This window comes from Psammomys obesus, unplaced genomic scaffold (genome assembly GCF_907164565.1).
Source record: "Psammomys obesus unplaced genomic scaffold, mPsaObe1.curated_primary_1811, whole genome shotgun sequence".
NCBI lineage: Eukaryota > Metazoa > Chordata > Mammalia > Rodentia > Muridae > Psammomys > Psammomys obesus.
Window position 1 is genome coordinate 9,906,819 of NW_026586816.1, and position 15,841 is coordinate 9,922,659.

At 46.0% G+C, this 15,841-nt stretch overlaps 1 protein-coding gene across 1 annotated transcript in view; it reads right to left on the reverse strand.

Annotated features, from left to right (window-relative positions):
* Ism1 (isthmin 1) overlaps positions 1-15,841 on the reverse strand; it is a 73,031-nt gene that overhangs the window by 14,004 nt on the left and 43,186 nt on the right. The window contains exons 2-3 of the mRNA XM_055602704.1: positions 11,699-11,929; positions 2,705-2,969 (exon numbers count right to left, since the gene is read on the reverse strand). Of these exons, the coding sequence (XP_055458679.1) occupies positions 2,705-2,969; positions 11,699-11,929 (496 nt within the window). The remainder of the gene's footprint in view (positions 1-2,704; positions 2,970-11,698; positions 11,930-15,841) is intronic.

Genomic DNA, 15,841 nt, shown 5'->3' on the forward strand with positions numbered 1-15,841 from the left:
TTCTTCTTCTTCTTCTTCTTCTTCTTCTTCTTCTTCTTCTTCTTCTTAAGCTGGAGGGAACTATTCCATTTCCATGTAAAGAGCCCAAGGGCACTAAGGACCACAGGAGAGAGGCTCTGACCATCTCAAGCTCCCAGTAGTCTAGCTGAGCCTCATCATTGCTACTGAGGTCACTGGAGACTTCAGTTCCAGCCAAGCCAGCCCATCCTATCCCAGATAAACATTCCAACTACCTGCACACTCCTGGGGGAGAGCCCTTCTTCTGTTGTTTAAAGCTGCTAAATTGGGTGATGGTAGTTTCTTTGTTCTTGTTTGTTGGGATATTAGCTAATTATATAGCCTGGGCTGGCCTCAAACTCACTATCCTCCTGCCTCCAGAATGCTAGGATTACATGAAGTAGTTTCCTCTAAAATCTGTTAGAAATACATCACAAAATCTATCCTAAAATGTATTATCTACAAGTAGCCATCAAAAACTTAATTTATTTTACCAGTAGGTGGCCTTCTTCATGTCCTTAATTGCTCACAAATTAGCCATGTGATAAATCATTTCAATGGGGGAGCAATCTCCCAAGAAAATCTCCACTCCTGAGCCTCTGCCACACACTAGTCCAGATCAGCATCTATCAAAATCATTCATGGGATTCCTGTTTCATGAGGTCAAAGGGCAGAATAAGAATTTCTGGAACACATCTTTCTGGGGAGAAATCCTTTCTGATTTAATGTCAGACGGAAGAAGTTGTAACATAGATAGGAGAAGGTAAACCTAATTTACGATGCTGGAAACACAAGTGAGGTCACTGTAAGTCAGCTTGGCCGGGAGGGAGTATGGCTTGGAGCAGAAAACGAGCCTCAGCCGCAATAATTGCAATGACAACAAGAACAAACTGTTCCTGAGACTATTTCTGTGGCATGTTGACAGCCCCAAGGACATCAAAGAGCTCAAGAAAGGAAGACAGGGCCCTGCCTTGCAGTGAGCTGGGAGCTGCTGTTCAAAGATGCTATTTGAGCTGGCAAAATCTTCCTTTTATAGTGTCAGGATAGTAGAGCTTTGGGGACCAGTTCTAGTGTAGGGACTACTGAACTGACTGGAAATTGCCTGGACCTGGTCACCAGGAAGCCAGTACTGTTAGTCCTGGATGGTCATTTAATTTTCAGGATAAGTCTATGGCAGGAGGAATTATACTCCTTTTATGGGTAAGGAAACTGAAGATTATCATAAAACTTAAGATACTTATGGATGTTCACATAGTTCAGACAGCTGGAATTATATCTGAGATCTGTCTATTCCCCCCTGTATCCTGTTAGCTATTCTGTCATTTCAGCAACCTTGTTTCTGACCCAAGTTAGCCTCCCCTTTTAAAAGCACTAATTGATACAGCCATACTAACATTACAAAGAACACTCTATAGAGGAAAAAAAAAAAGCACTAAGAAATATTTTGCTAAAATTAGACCATGACAAGTTAACCTTTTCAAAGAATTGGATCCTGATGAAGGTTCCAATAATCATTACCCTCCCACCCTCACTGAGGTCAGTTTAGGGAATGGAAAACTACTGTGGACAGGAAGTGCTGGCTTGGACCTCTGTTTGAAATGCTCGGTGTCATCCTTGTATCTGGCACTTTTCTAGTGCTGTAATGAGACACCATGACCAAGGCAACTTAAGGAAGAGAGTTCAGTCTGGGCTGACAGTTCTAGAAGGTTAGAGTCCATGATGGAGGAGCTTAGGGTCCACAGCAAAGGTAGCAGGCAGCAGATGGCTGGTAGAGCAGCAGGGGAGCTCACCAACAGGAGACAGAAAGAACACACTGGAGGGGGTGGCTTTTGTAACCCCAAGCTGATCCCCAGTGACATCCTCCAAGCAGGCCACACCTCCTAATTCTACCCAGTTACCATTAGGGAGCAAGCCTTCAGACCCGGAGATTATAGGGGTCTCCTCATCCAAACACGGCACTCCTTATTATACATAGTTCATTCATAGCTGCTGATAGGGAAGCCATCGGAGCACGACAACAGAGCATTGGGAACTCATCAAACACTCATTTGAAGGAAGGAGAGGGACCAGGTGGATGATCGGAGAACACCTTCACCTGGTCTCATCTCCGCTGCAGTAAGACAAGGACTTTTATTATCTTAACTCCCTGAATCTGGAACTTTCCTGCTACTCTCTTGTCCCCCGAGTGGGAGCCTGGCAGTCTCAACCCAGCCTTGTAACACTTCACTGTAGATGGGGAAGCTTGCTGTGACCACGTGTGACACAGTTCTTCGTGCAGATCCCCGGGGCCACTCCACTGACAATGTTGGACACAGCTGCCAGCCCACAACTGCACACATCTCTTTTGTTAAATTGGTTGTCAGCATAGATTTTTTTTTTTTACAGCTAAAAAACTAGTGAAGATGATTTAATGATTTATTCATCTTTAAAATAAAATTAGATTTTGGAAAGGACAAGACAAGAAAGAGCCTCAAAGACCCTAAAAATATCTCTTAAGTACAATTTCAAAATTACACTGTTTCCAAAAAAATGTGGCTGCGGGTGGCTCCAGGGGGCTTCTGTGAACACAGCCTTTATGAGGTATGCCTCACAGAGGACTGAAAACCACATACTGTAAACTGGGTTTTGCTTGGTCCCGCTTCTGGGAGGCCTTATCATTCCCACTTACTCTCCTCACCAATTTCATATTGCTGGCCAGTGAACTCACCATAGTCTGGCTGCTCTTTGGTTTCAAAAGTCCGGTGACCTGGGGCTGGACGGTCCCATCCTCTAGGAACACTGAGAAAGTTGCTGTCATCTGAAGTACTGTCATACTTGTAGTCCTGGTCCCCGCTGTTAGTCCTGGCCAAGGACAAGGACCTTTGCCACCAGGCCCGCCAGTCAGGAGCTGGGAGGGACCAGCTGGGCTTATTCTCCGGATGTTGCTCTTTTTCTGCTTCAGAGTCGGGACCATCGACCACCTCTATGGTGACCTGAGGAATTCAGAGCAGGCCAGATCAGTGAGGAATTGGGGGCCACAAGCTAGGAAGAAGGTCTGTGAGAGATGAAGGGAAGGATGGCTGCATCCCTTGTGAAAGAAGGCTGCAATTATGGGGCGACAGAGAGTGTATGACACCCAGGAGTGGCCCACATGAACTCCATGGCTACGAGAAGTATGGCCTCAGGTAGGCATGGCTAGACTCTTGGCTTACTGGTGACTAAATTGTTGAGAAGCTTTCCCTGGAGGAACACTGTCTGTGTTCCTGAGGTACTGAGAGAACAGCTCCAACAGAGCATAACTCACTGAGCAGGTGCACCAGGCACTGCTCCTCCCTCTCCACATCTTTCCCATCAGCCAGGGAAGCCCATTTTCACCCCTGTCACTCACTGGGCTGGGGGGTGATTCAGGGAGGGCCGGAAAGATGGCTCAGAGGGTAAGGTTGCCTGGTGAGTGAGTGTGAGGACTGGCCTTCAAATCCTGAGCACCCACACAGATGCCAGGGGGCCATGGTGGCCTGTTCGCAGCCACAGCTCTTGGGAGGCAGAGAAAGGGCATTCCCCCAATGCAAAGTGGCTAGCTTGTTTCGTTAAACTGGAGAACTCTGGTTCAAGTGAGAGAGTCTGCCTCAATGTAATAGTAGTTACTAATTTGCACTAATGTTAGCAAAAGGTAGAAAGGTAGGCAGTGACTGAGGAAAACATAGCATTAACCTCTGGCCTCTGCATATATGTGTACTGGCACACATAAATGCACCCACACATATTTGAACGTGTTTACACATTGGCAAGCATATCGTATATGCATGGGGAAAAAGTGTACTGAAGCCCCCTCACTTTTCCTTTTCTTGGGATGTTCTGATAGAGAGGAAAAGAAGCCATGACCACTGCATAAAGGCAGTAGAAGAGAACTGAGGCCAGGTACTCACGCCTGAAACCATTCAGGACAGTTCAGTTCCAGCCAGGCACCCCGTGTGATACCCACATGCAACCTGAACAAGCTCTCTTGGTTGAGTTCTGCCACAGAGGACCATGGGCAATCCAGTAGTCATTGCGCCAAGCTATTGAGTATTGTGATTGCTACGTGAGGCAGCTTTTTATAGATTGGGGGAACTGGCACACATATGCTAAGGGGTGTCCAGAAGTTACAGGGGTAAGAAGTAGCAGATAAGGAAAATATGGAGCCAAAGCCTTGTTCTTACCACTCTGCCACCCTGCCTTTCAAAGGTAACTGACAGATGTCTGCTGCTCCCCCACCCCAGGACTGAGGGAGCAGAAGGGCTCAGGTGCGAGGCCAGGCTAGATGTAGTCCTTGCACAGATGTGAGTTTAAGGCCCTCAGGACAAGGCTGCTCTAGTGTGGTATTTCACTCCTCCCATTGTTCACCCCCAGAGCAGGGAGCACACCGTCCCTGAGCAAGGGTTGGAACTTGTTCTTCAAATTAACGAAGCCTACTTTTGAAATCCATTACAGGTCTGGAAGAACATAGCTTCTTGGCTCTGAGAGACAATCAGTGTAGAAGAAAATTTGTTTAAAAAAATAATAAAAGACTCATTGGGTTCCTCTGGCCATCACATAGTTCTTGCAACACCTCCTGGAATAGTTACATGCGGATGAATCAGAAACACGCACTCAAGTAATCAGCGCAAGATGCACTGGGCCAGCAATCCCAGTTTTTGCCCTGACCCGACATCTGAGGAGCTGCTGAGATACTCTGCCAAATGGCACTGGGGTGTGCCCATCCTTTAGATAAACAGCCTGGGGGTTGTTTGAACTGCACGAAGCCTGACACTCAAAGAAGCTGCCAAGCTAAGAGGCCCTGTGCCTGGGATCTAGATACGGTCCAGAGGGTGACCTGGTCTTCTAGTACACTGAGAGTGTTCCAGGCCAGGCGCATCTATCTCTTCTGTTGTAGGTGGCGTAGAAGGGCACCGCGAGCCTTAGCCTGTGCTGCAATCATTGCCTTAATCTGTGAGCATCCCCTGTATCCTTACAATTGTGAAGGCTTTATGTAGTTCAGCAACAATTTTTAAATTAGGAGAAGAAATACAACACAGATGTTCTATCGTTGTTGCTAGGTAGAATGGGTGGTTGCTAGGGAATGATCGCCACTAGGACCCACCAGAACCTTGGAAGGGCAGGTGAGTAAAGAGCACAGCACTCGGGCATGCACAGAGCTACCACGGAAGGATGGAAAGGCAGAGTCTTTGAATACATGGTCTCTGTGCTCTGAAGCCCCAGCCCCCTCCCGCAGATGGAACTCCTGAGCTGCAACAATTGTCTGCAAGGATATTAGGGTCTTGGAGGAGAGAGGCTGCCAAAGCCAGGGGAGCCAGGCGGCAGGCAATTATGGTAATGAACCCAGGCTCTGAGTAGGAGATAAGCGAGGACATGCCTAACAGTTAGGGTACTCCGTTTGTATTCAGCCTGGAGTCAAAGGGATTGCTTAAACAAAATGTGCCCGGCAATTTCTCCAAGCTGGGAATAAAAACAATTTCATGTTTCAAGCTATTACTGTCAATAGAATTTTTTTTCCTCCAAAATTGCTGCTCAGATCCAAACAAAATAGAGTGCTTGCCTGGCGAGGCAATGGGTAGCAAAATAGGAATTTACTCCAAAAACTATATCAGTGACTAAATCTCAACAGCTTCGAGGTTTCTGTCTTCCCTTTAATTTCTAGCCACTGCCCCCAATGAATTACAAAACAAAACAAAACAAAACACAAACAAATCTTGGGACCCACCCTTCCCCACAGTCAGCAACGTGGAAACCTCATGCTGATATCAAAAGAAGAAATCTAATCTCTAACCTGAAATTCTATAGGCACCCAATTAAAAAGACGCAATGAGCATGGCAAATGCCTTCTCAAGTGGCTGGATTAGTTTTCGTTTCCTGTTGCCTTTATTCTACTTGGGTATTTTAGAGTCAGGAAAACCTTCGGAATGATCTCTTGAGCAATGAACTTGAATGTACTGAAAGCATGTAGTGAGCACAGAAAACTTGAAGCTGATAAAGACCCCCAGTCTCTCCCTCCTTTCTAGCTCTATTATATATCCTTGAAGTACCTTCACACACATAGTGAAAGAAACACTTTCAAAAGCTCCAGGCACAATGTAATCCAGAATCTCCCAGCTCTGAAGGTTATGCAAACATAGGTATCAATTCTGTCCAAAATAGGGGAATAAGGATAACTTTGATCGGCTTTTTTTTTTTCTTAATAGTTAAAACTTATATTAGAACCAAGCACTTTACTTTTGCTCTGTAAAACATTGTCTGTAGCAAGACTAAGACAGCCCTCACTCTGACTAGTAATAAGCCATGGCTGCCGTGACTGGGACAGCCCTCACTCTGGCTAGTAATAAGCCATGGCCGCTGTGACTGTGTAAGCTCTGTTGCCACAGTGAGCCTAGGGGACTGTTTGCTCTTGCTGCTCCTCTGAGTTCTATGAGCTGGATGGACGGGGTAAATGGATGAGAATTTCCCAGGCAGAAAGAGGATTCCTTCTGGAGTACAGACCATCCAGGAATATGACTACAGTAAGGTTTCTCCTGCCCTTCTTGACAACCTGAGCAGAAAGAACATGAAATGACCAGGAAGATATTAATCCTCTTGTCTCAGTCTCATGATGCTCCAAAGAAACTGTGGTATTCCCTACATAATGGCGGTTAGTGCCCTGAGATCTGCAGCAGTGTGTGTGCCCAGACTTTACTGTCTGTTCTACAAAATTTAGACTTAATTTTAGGGCACAGACTTGGCTTAGAGAAGTTAGCTTCCCAAGGTAAACGGCAAAGAAGGCACAGAGATAGTTTCCAGATAAATCTTCTGACTCTCTATCTTTTAAAGAGTTGTTTATTTATGTGTGTGTGTGTGTGTGTGTGTGTGCGTGTGTACATGCTTGTTATAATTGGTGTCTGAAGATCAGTGGAGAACTTTGTGAAATCAGTTCTCTCCTTCCACATTTCTATGGGTTCTGAGGATTGAACAAGGTAGCCAGAAGCCAGAAGTAAGGACCTTTACTCATGGAGCCATCTTGCTGGCCTAATTATCCTTATAAATGCTTTTCTGCCATTCTTTGCACCATTCTTCTCCAATTACAGCTACCAGTTCTGGAAAACTTATCCTATGCTAAGCCCTGTATATAGATGAACTCACTCTTCAGAGATTAGATGACAATTATAGGTGGAATTATCAACAATTTTATGGACAAGAAAATGGAGGTACAGAGAGATCAAAAAAACCAGGCAGGGGCTACAGAATCCAAGTGTATCAGACTGAGTGGTGGTGCTGGATTCAAACCTAGCTCAGTCTGATTCCATAGTTCATGATGCGAGCAGAAGCCCACAAGAATCTCAGATATCCAGGCTGGTCCCCATTGGTGCATCTCATTCAGGGAACAGGCATTTCTTGGCTCCTACCAGCCAGCCTGGCCGGTTCAAAAGTATAATAGACCCAGGAGGGAAAACCAGAAGTGGACGCAATAAAACCTTGACCAATCCCTCTGAGTATATCTTGTAGCGCTCAAGAGGCGTAGGGCCATGGAAACAAGTCTGTGTGGAGAAGAAAGGTCTGTGGATCATTGTGTGTAACTCCCTCTCCATGGAAGCAAAGCCAGAATTATGCCGGCTGCTGGTGACGCTGACCTTAGGCTGATTCAGGAAAGGGAAATGTTGGGTTGCAAGTAGCTGCTGTAGTCATGCATCGATGCAGCAGGTCTAACAATGACTTTATTTCGCTTTTTTCTTTGTTATCTGCCCACCAACCAAAGAACAAAGACTTAGCCCGGATACTAAAGTTCAAGTCTCAGTTGTCCCCAGAGATTAACACTCTATCCGGAATGATTGTTTTTTTTTTTTTTTTTTTTTTTTTTTTCCAAAGCAGAACCTCATTTCTTATGTCGTTTGAATTCTAACCTGGAGATCAGCTTAGGAATATGAAGCCATTTCTTCCTATCCGATGCATCATACATACAGAGGCGCACATGCAGAAGGAATACTGTCTTCTCCTGCCATTCCCACAGCCTGAAGGCAGTGCTAACATGGAGTCTAATTCACACGGAACAGAGGCTGCCTGACTTATGGCATAAAAATGCTCCACAGAAGCAAATGTTGGCTTTTTATGACAATTTTCCACCCTGAAAGTCAAGAGGCCCAAGGCACATGGCCCTTTGCAGACGCTCAGGAACGCCACTTTGGAGAGGGACAGGACCCAGTCCTGGAGCTTTGGGTACATTCCAAGTGCTTGGAGTTGCAGAGGGGTCAGAGATAAGGGTATTGATTCCTGCAGGATCCTGAGCTCCAACTGAGGATCATGAGGTGGGCACAAGGGGTAAGTTGCCTAGATGGAGAGCACAGGAGGCCAGAGGCTCTGGCAGCAGACACCTACCCACCAGCACCCCCTTACCCATATTCATACCACTAGCCAGGACAGAAATGCTCAGGGAACCATGGTGAGCAGCTGGGCTTTGTGCTTGGCTGGACGGGCTAGGTCAAACCAGTGGCTTTCAACAAAAGAACAGTGCTCTAAGGCTCAGACAAGGGCTGCCAACCAAGACATCATTACCCTCTCCCCTTTGAGAAGCCCCTTATATTCTATGGGGTAACCAGGGAACTGGTTTACGCAAGTGTAGTGGTGCTTGGAACTGCACAGGCTAATAATGTCCCTATGAACATTTATACACGCACACACACTCAGAGAGAGGGGGGGAAGGGAGGGAGGAGACAGGCAGAGAGAGACAGAGACGAGGCAGACAGACAGAAACAGAAACAGATAGACAAGGCTGGAGCACTTGGAGGCAGTAGCTGCCTTTGCTTGAATATCTTTCTGAATGACCCACACTAAGCTCCTGTGACCTAGAAATGAACTCCAGAAATGGAGCTCATGTTTTTATGGTAGGAAGCCATCAGGTCAGTGAAGCACCAGCTGTCCCACCCCTCTGCGCTGCTGTGGACCCACAGCCAGAGCTTATCTAAATGGAATGGAATAACGCGTCTATGCAGTGGAGTTTTACTGTCTCCGATCCATCTGCCAACAGCTCTGGTATGTGAAGCCACAGAAAACGCGTACTCTTGGCAGATGTGGCCTCCGGCGTCCAAAGATGACCCTAAAACAAACAAACAAACAAACAAACAAACAAACAAACAAACACCCCAAACACAAAACCTTTCTCGGCACAGCCCTGTCCTCCTTCTACCACGTCCTCAGAAGCCTCCCTTTCAGAAGCTCCACTTGGAAACTAACTTCTTGCCCTGGTGCCAGGCCAGGATAGCATCGAGCGAAGAGAGGCTTTTGCGGGGGCTCCCACCTCTTCCGAGCTCACAGGAGCAGGGTGCTGCTGAGAGGCTCAGGGGCACAAAGGCAGAAGAGCCCCACATGTAGCCACGCTTCGGTGGTGGCTGAGGAATCTGTAGGAGTCCAAGGGACTCTGCCCAAGCTGTGAGGCCGCTGGCTTGGTGGGCGAGGCCTCCCCTTGCCCCACCCTTATTCTCTAGCTACCTCAGCCTCTGTGCAGTTCTTCCCACACAGGTTAGCGTATCTCCCAGGTGGGACTGTCTCAAAGTGTCCCTTATTTCCTACTCAGAAAAACAGTACAGCTTATTAGGAGGAATCCTTCGTTTTCTTGGCTGCTGTACTGAATGCCTGCACACTTTCTTCATGTGGGCTGGAGTGGGCTCAACTTTCCCCACGTTCAATCTGTGATCCCAAAAGCCTTTGCGCCACCTTAACATTTAGGTGGTACTTTCAAAGGTCCCAGTGGTGCCTGGAGAGGGCTTGGGCATTTCCAGACTGGTGGAGAAAGCAAAAGGACACAAGGAGTTTAGCTCTAAACTCAGTTTATTACAGGGTGCATAATGGTACCTAGTAAAATTTCAGTGAGGGGACATCTTAAAAGCCCAGTGTTCCCTTCTTCTAAATCCAGCATTCTCCTGTAACTTTGCATTAGCAGTTCTTAAATCTACTTCTCCAGTAGCTCGGGCGTCTGCATGAAGATCCTCCCCGATTTCCTGCCTCTGGGATAAAATGCTAGCCATGTGGACTAAGATTGGACATGGTCCAAGGACCTTTGAGGTGAGGGCAATCGAGCCCAGGAAGCATAAAGTCTATAAACAATGAAAAATTTCCACAGAGGAAGCCGCAGTGGGGGGCAGCGGGGACCTGCGGCGTGGAGCCACCATCCCTACTATGTCAGTTTGTCCCTCCCCCGGAGCCATGTGGCCAGATCCAGGGAAGGCACGGGAGCAAAGGGCCAGTTTTTCCAATAAATAATTAGACTGAAGCACTCATCAGAAATGTTCCCTGCAATAGACAGTGATTTCTGAACATGCACTGTCAACTATGATTGCCACAGTACTTCAACACTCATGGCTTGGACCTACTTCTTTCTGTCTCTTATTGGGGAGCATGGTGCTTTCTTTTCCTCTGACTTCAAGGTCCATCTAGTGCTGTTCCATGTCATAGCCGGGAGAGTCATGCCTGTGTCATCACAGCAGGGACTGGAGGGATATGGCTTCATGCTTCCTAAAGTCTCATTCCCTAATGTAGTGTCTTGTGCAGAGCAGCCCTTGTTTGATGCTCATTGATTAAGGTGTGTTCTCAGTGACATTCATTGTTCAAAAGCAAAACAACTCTGACGGAGGAGAGCTGCTCTGAAATGATATCATGAGGGGAGTGTCAGGAGTGTCAGAGGGGCCATGGAAGAGAGAGGAAGGACACGCACAGACACACACACACACACACACACACACACACACACACACACACCACACATGGATGGGGAGTGGGGGAGAACCTCTTAATTAAGAATACTTTGATCCCAAGTTGAGGAACTCTGCTGCTACACAAGTTAAAAGGCACTTGATGTGATGATAAAGTTAAGGAAAAGCTGTCCTTACACAAATGAAAGAAATCAAAACAAAGCGTAGAGACATAGAAGCAGCCACGTCAGGACAGGAGTGGGTGGGGCCTACGTTGCCTTTCTGAACTGTCAAGAGAACTGTCTTCAGGAGGAAAGAGGAGGCACAAACAACACCGGCAATCAGGAGTTTGGCGGGTGGGTGTTCCTGGGAGCTGCAGGTCCTGGAGCTGAGCACCATAGCTACAGTTTGCTAGTCATGTGACCTTGGCAAGCCACACAGTGACCCCTTGAGCAGCTGCTGCTGGGAGAATGGTTTCTCCTTCCTGAGGATGTGTCTAGGGCTAGACAAAAGCAGCATTTCCTTTGTAATGTGGGTGAATGCTATTATTTTTTAATCCAATAACCCCTTCCTGGTGTCCCATTTCCCTGATTTTATTAAAATTCCATTTTAATAAAATATATTAATCTGTGTTCCAGAAAGTTCCATTTTCACCTTCCTTCTTACTTAGTTGTTTGTTTGTCATTTATTCTTTAGGAGGTTGTCCCCTTCTGGTACTGAAGGCAAGCTGAGTGCCCTGAAGATAGAACGTGGGTTACCAGGTCTAGTCACAAGCAATGCCAGGCTTTTCCTAAAGCTTCCACATCTCACCAATTCAGGGCACATTATTTTTGTTTTGCTTTTATATTTCAGTGTCTCAAAAATCATCAAGGGTATTGCAACACTCTCTTTATGGGAATAGCACAGCCCTCGGCAGGAGTCACAGAGGGGTTGAGAAGGACAAGGGATAAAGCCGCAGGGCTTGCTAGCATCAGGTTAAGAAACAAAAGGTGAACTGTTTTCTCTTCTTTCAGTTGCCAGCTGCAGAGAGTTACCTGAATATTTGGATTCTGCCCGTTGATGTCAGCTTTGGAGAGGTCTGGAAAGTTTGGCAGGTCAAGGAGAAGGGATCTGGGGCTGTCTCTTTGCAGTGAAGGATGCCCAGTCTCTTGAGGGAATGGCTGTCTGGGGAAGGGTTGGTGGACAGCCTGGTGCTCCTCTGGGTCTTCTTTGGACAAAGGAAAACCGGTTTCTGATGTGGAGTCCCTCTCCAGGTTGAGGTTACTCTAAAACAGACAAGTAATGAACAAATACTCAGAAGGCAGACGGTTAAAACGCTGCTCTTAAGAGTCCATTTAACTAAGGGACAAGAACAGCTCATCCCAGTGGCTGGAGTCCAGCCAATGTCTTCGTCACTCTTCTGTTGGCTTGAGGAGACACCATGACCAAAGCAACTCTTAGAAAAGACAACCTTTAATTGGGGGCTTGCCTACAGTTCCAGAGGGTCAGTCTGTGATCATCAGGGTGGGGGGCAGGCAAGCATGGGGCTGTAGCAGTAGCTGGGATCCCTATGTCCTGATCATAGGCTCCAGGCAGAGAGATGCTGGGCCTAGCATGGGCTTTTAAAACCTCAAAGCCCACTCCTACTGCCATCACCTCCTCCAAAGCCACACCTCCTCCAACAAGGCCACACCTCCTAATCCTTCCCAAAGGCTCTACCGACCAATGACTAAGCGCCAAATACATAAGCCTAGGCGGGCCATTCCTACTCCAGACACCACGGCCAGCCTGGGATTCCTAACTCATTTTCCTAGCACATGGATTCGTTTCTGTATCTTCAAAAGGCTAAGTCAGGAAATGTCTCCCCTTTTACTACTTAGGAATTTTCTTGGGAGTTATGAACTATTTATTAAGCACCAAAGCACATCAAAATAAGAGAGCTGTTTTGAAGGAAAAGTGTTACTCATTGAAAGATGGAACCAGCTTCTAGTTAATTTCGCACAGCCTCAAACAGTTAACCACCATGGCTTCAATCATAATCTTAATGTCCAGTTTGGTTTCTTTGGTGTGAACCATGGAGGAAAAGATCTGAATAAATCAGATAAATATTTAAGTCAAACTATTGATTACATTTCTCCATTCACCTGTTTACCTCTATTTGCTCACCTAGTCATCTGACAATTCATTTCTTCATCAATTTATTCTTGTCTATTCTCCTCCCCATTTATCCATGCATATATTCATTTCATTTGTACCCTTCTATCCATTTCTCTAATACATAAATTTCGCCCACATGCTAGCAGGAGACACATTAATAAATGAGATAGTCACGTGGTATGTACTCTTTCAGAATGTACATCTATGTGTAACAAATGACAAATACAAGTAAGAGGAGTCTACTGATGGCTGAGAGTAAAACAAGGACAAGATGATGGAGGAAACATCTAGGAAGAGAAAGTGCCCTAAGGAGGTAAAACCAGACACAAGATCTGAGTGAGAAAAGAGAAGCCTTGGCATGATACAGAGGAATGGCAAAGAGCAGATCAGATCATCCTTATGGAGGGGGCACTGACAGCTACCTTCAGGAACAGAAAACCAGGAAGGCTGGGTGTAGAGGGACAAGAATTGAAAAGCCACGTGAGAGGAGGATGAAGAGATAGAGAAAAAAAGCGACAAAAAGAGAACTCCGAAATTTAATGCCACTGTTCTTAAAATTGCAAGTTAAATGTTTTTCTTACCTAGTAAAAATACTCAATTTACTTGTCACCGGGGCAGGGGGGACTTTTCCAATGTAACTGTCCCTGTCCTCTCACTCTCTCTGGACCACTTAGTGAAGGCATCCTCTGACCCTTCAGGTTAGCATTTTTATGGTTGCTGGTGGAAGGAGCCGTGGAGATAGACTTTCCCAGCTTGGGGTCAGTGGCTAATGTTGTTATTGTTGGGCATGTTTTGAGGTTTGGGAGTTGTGTTCCAGCACACTGTCTCCACATGCGCTCCCTGCCCCCACTGCACTGCTGTTGACCCAGCCCAACAGTTCTGTGTAGAATCAAAACACTCTTGACTCTGAGCACCCAAGGTCAAAAGCAGCCTGATACTGAAACACACACAGCCACTTTGTCAGTGCTTGAAGTGGCAAAAAAGAACTTGGGGAGGAACTGTCACCTCTGAAGTGTGAAGTGAGGGCCACTTTCATGTTTTCACTTGCCCTTCCCTTTTGCTCAGGAGATGTGGCCTCACCGGTGTCTTTGCTAACCTTTCCAGCCACCTCTCTGCCATGGTTTCTGTTTCTTGGCATGACAGGAGTTGCCTAGGATTCTGAAGCATTGCATAATGCAATGAATTCTAAGTGTATTACCTTTTGATTGAATTGGTGGGGGGGGGGGAGCGGTGAGAAAGAAATAGAGTGGAGAGGAGAAGGAAAGAAAGAGAAAGAGGCAGGGACAGAGAAGGGGGAGAGAGGAAGAGAAAGATGAAAGAAGGAGACAGTAAAGGGAGGGAAGAGATGAGAACAGAGAGATTTCATCAACCTAAGACCTCTCTGCTTCAACTGCCACAAAACACTGTCCAGAGCACCCCTTGAGTATACAATTGGATTCTTTCTGACGGTGTTAGAAAGTACAGTCGGATTCTCCTGGAGAAGTTTTTGTTGAGGACTCAGGCACATAAGTCACATAAGGGGTTTGGTATTTACTTTTTAAATGCTTTAGAGATTTTTGTAATTTAGGCTCCAACTTTATTGTATCAACTGAACATGTTCTTAACTAGATAAAAACCAAAACTCTTTGTGCTACAGAAATGGCTCAGTGGTAGAGCGTTTTCCTAGCATGCTCCAGGTCCTAGGTCCAATTCCCAGCACTGCAACATAAGCACGCACATATAAGCAATGAAGCATTCTTCTTAGTACTAAATTTTGTATTTTTTAAGAGATTAGAAATGTATATATGTGGCTAGTCAACAGTTTGCTTAGATGTCTGAAAAGAAAAGGACTGGATTTAGTTGATTTCCCTCACTCCCTGACTCTTGAATTCTTCTGATAGAAAATTCACTGCCATAGAGTGATTCCTGGCTTGGCTTCAACCAAAATAAACTCCTTCAACTTTCTGTGGCTCAATGCCCCTCTATACAAAGCGCAGCAGATAATCACAGACCCATACTCTTCTAGCAGGATGGTCAGCGTTGAGCTGTATCTACACAATAAAAGAGAAGTGCAAAGTTAGGAGTGTTGGCCGAGCCATCCAGGCCACAAGCGCCTCTGCTGGGACTAGTTTGGGGTCTGGGATTCAAGTATGTTTTGGATTGGGCACAAAATCGTGGCATAGCTCCACCGCTCTTCAACCACCCTGACCCACAGACATCGGCCCAACATTTGTAAAGTATTTGGAAGATGAGAATTCATAACAAGATGCCATCCACAATTTCTGGGTATCTGAATTCCATTTGCACCTCTTCCAAATATAGTTACCTCGACACCTATTGTGCTGTGTCCCCAGCTGTTCAAAAACTGGAAACCCTGGGATGGGGGAAGGGTATTTAAGAATGGCCCGTCTAAGATGAAATGGAATTTTATTCCATCAATAACAAAATATGAGAGTGCCCATTGTTTTGGTGATCTGGGACAGAGACATGATGGCTATCCACTAACAGTGCAGGCAAAGGCCTTTCTTCATCTTTTCGTAACGACACATAGATCACATCTTCCTTGCAGAGACTCGTTGATGACAAGACTCTGATTTTTATCATACCTACTCATTGGATATCCCACTTAAATTGCTATAATTGGGTAAAAAGTCAAAGGACAGGTGAAAACAGTGTTTTATTTAGGCAAGCAAACACTCTTTTCTGGAGATGGTAGTTTAAAGATGTCCAGGAATTTAAGACAGGAAACATGACATTCCTTCTGAGATGCCACAGGACACATTTTTGTCTGACAGTGATGCAGGAGGCTTGCCTGATCAATGTGGGGGCATGTTTCTTTCTGTAGAGTCTGTCTTTAATCTGGGATTTGCCATTAGCAATGCTGTAGCACTTCTTCAGCAGCCATGCTCACTCAGTGGTCCTAATGTAGAGCTATTAGTCCCACTGAAAATGAAAACAGGACTACCGACCTTGAAGAAAGTGATGGGGGTGGTCGTCAAATTGGCGAGCTGTGGCTTCATCCTCTTCATCATTGTGTGTAAGAATCTATATGATTCTGCAGG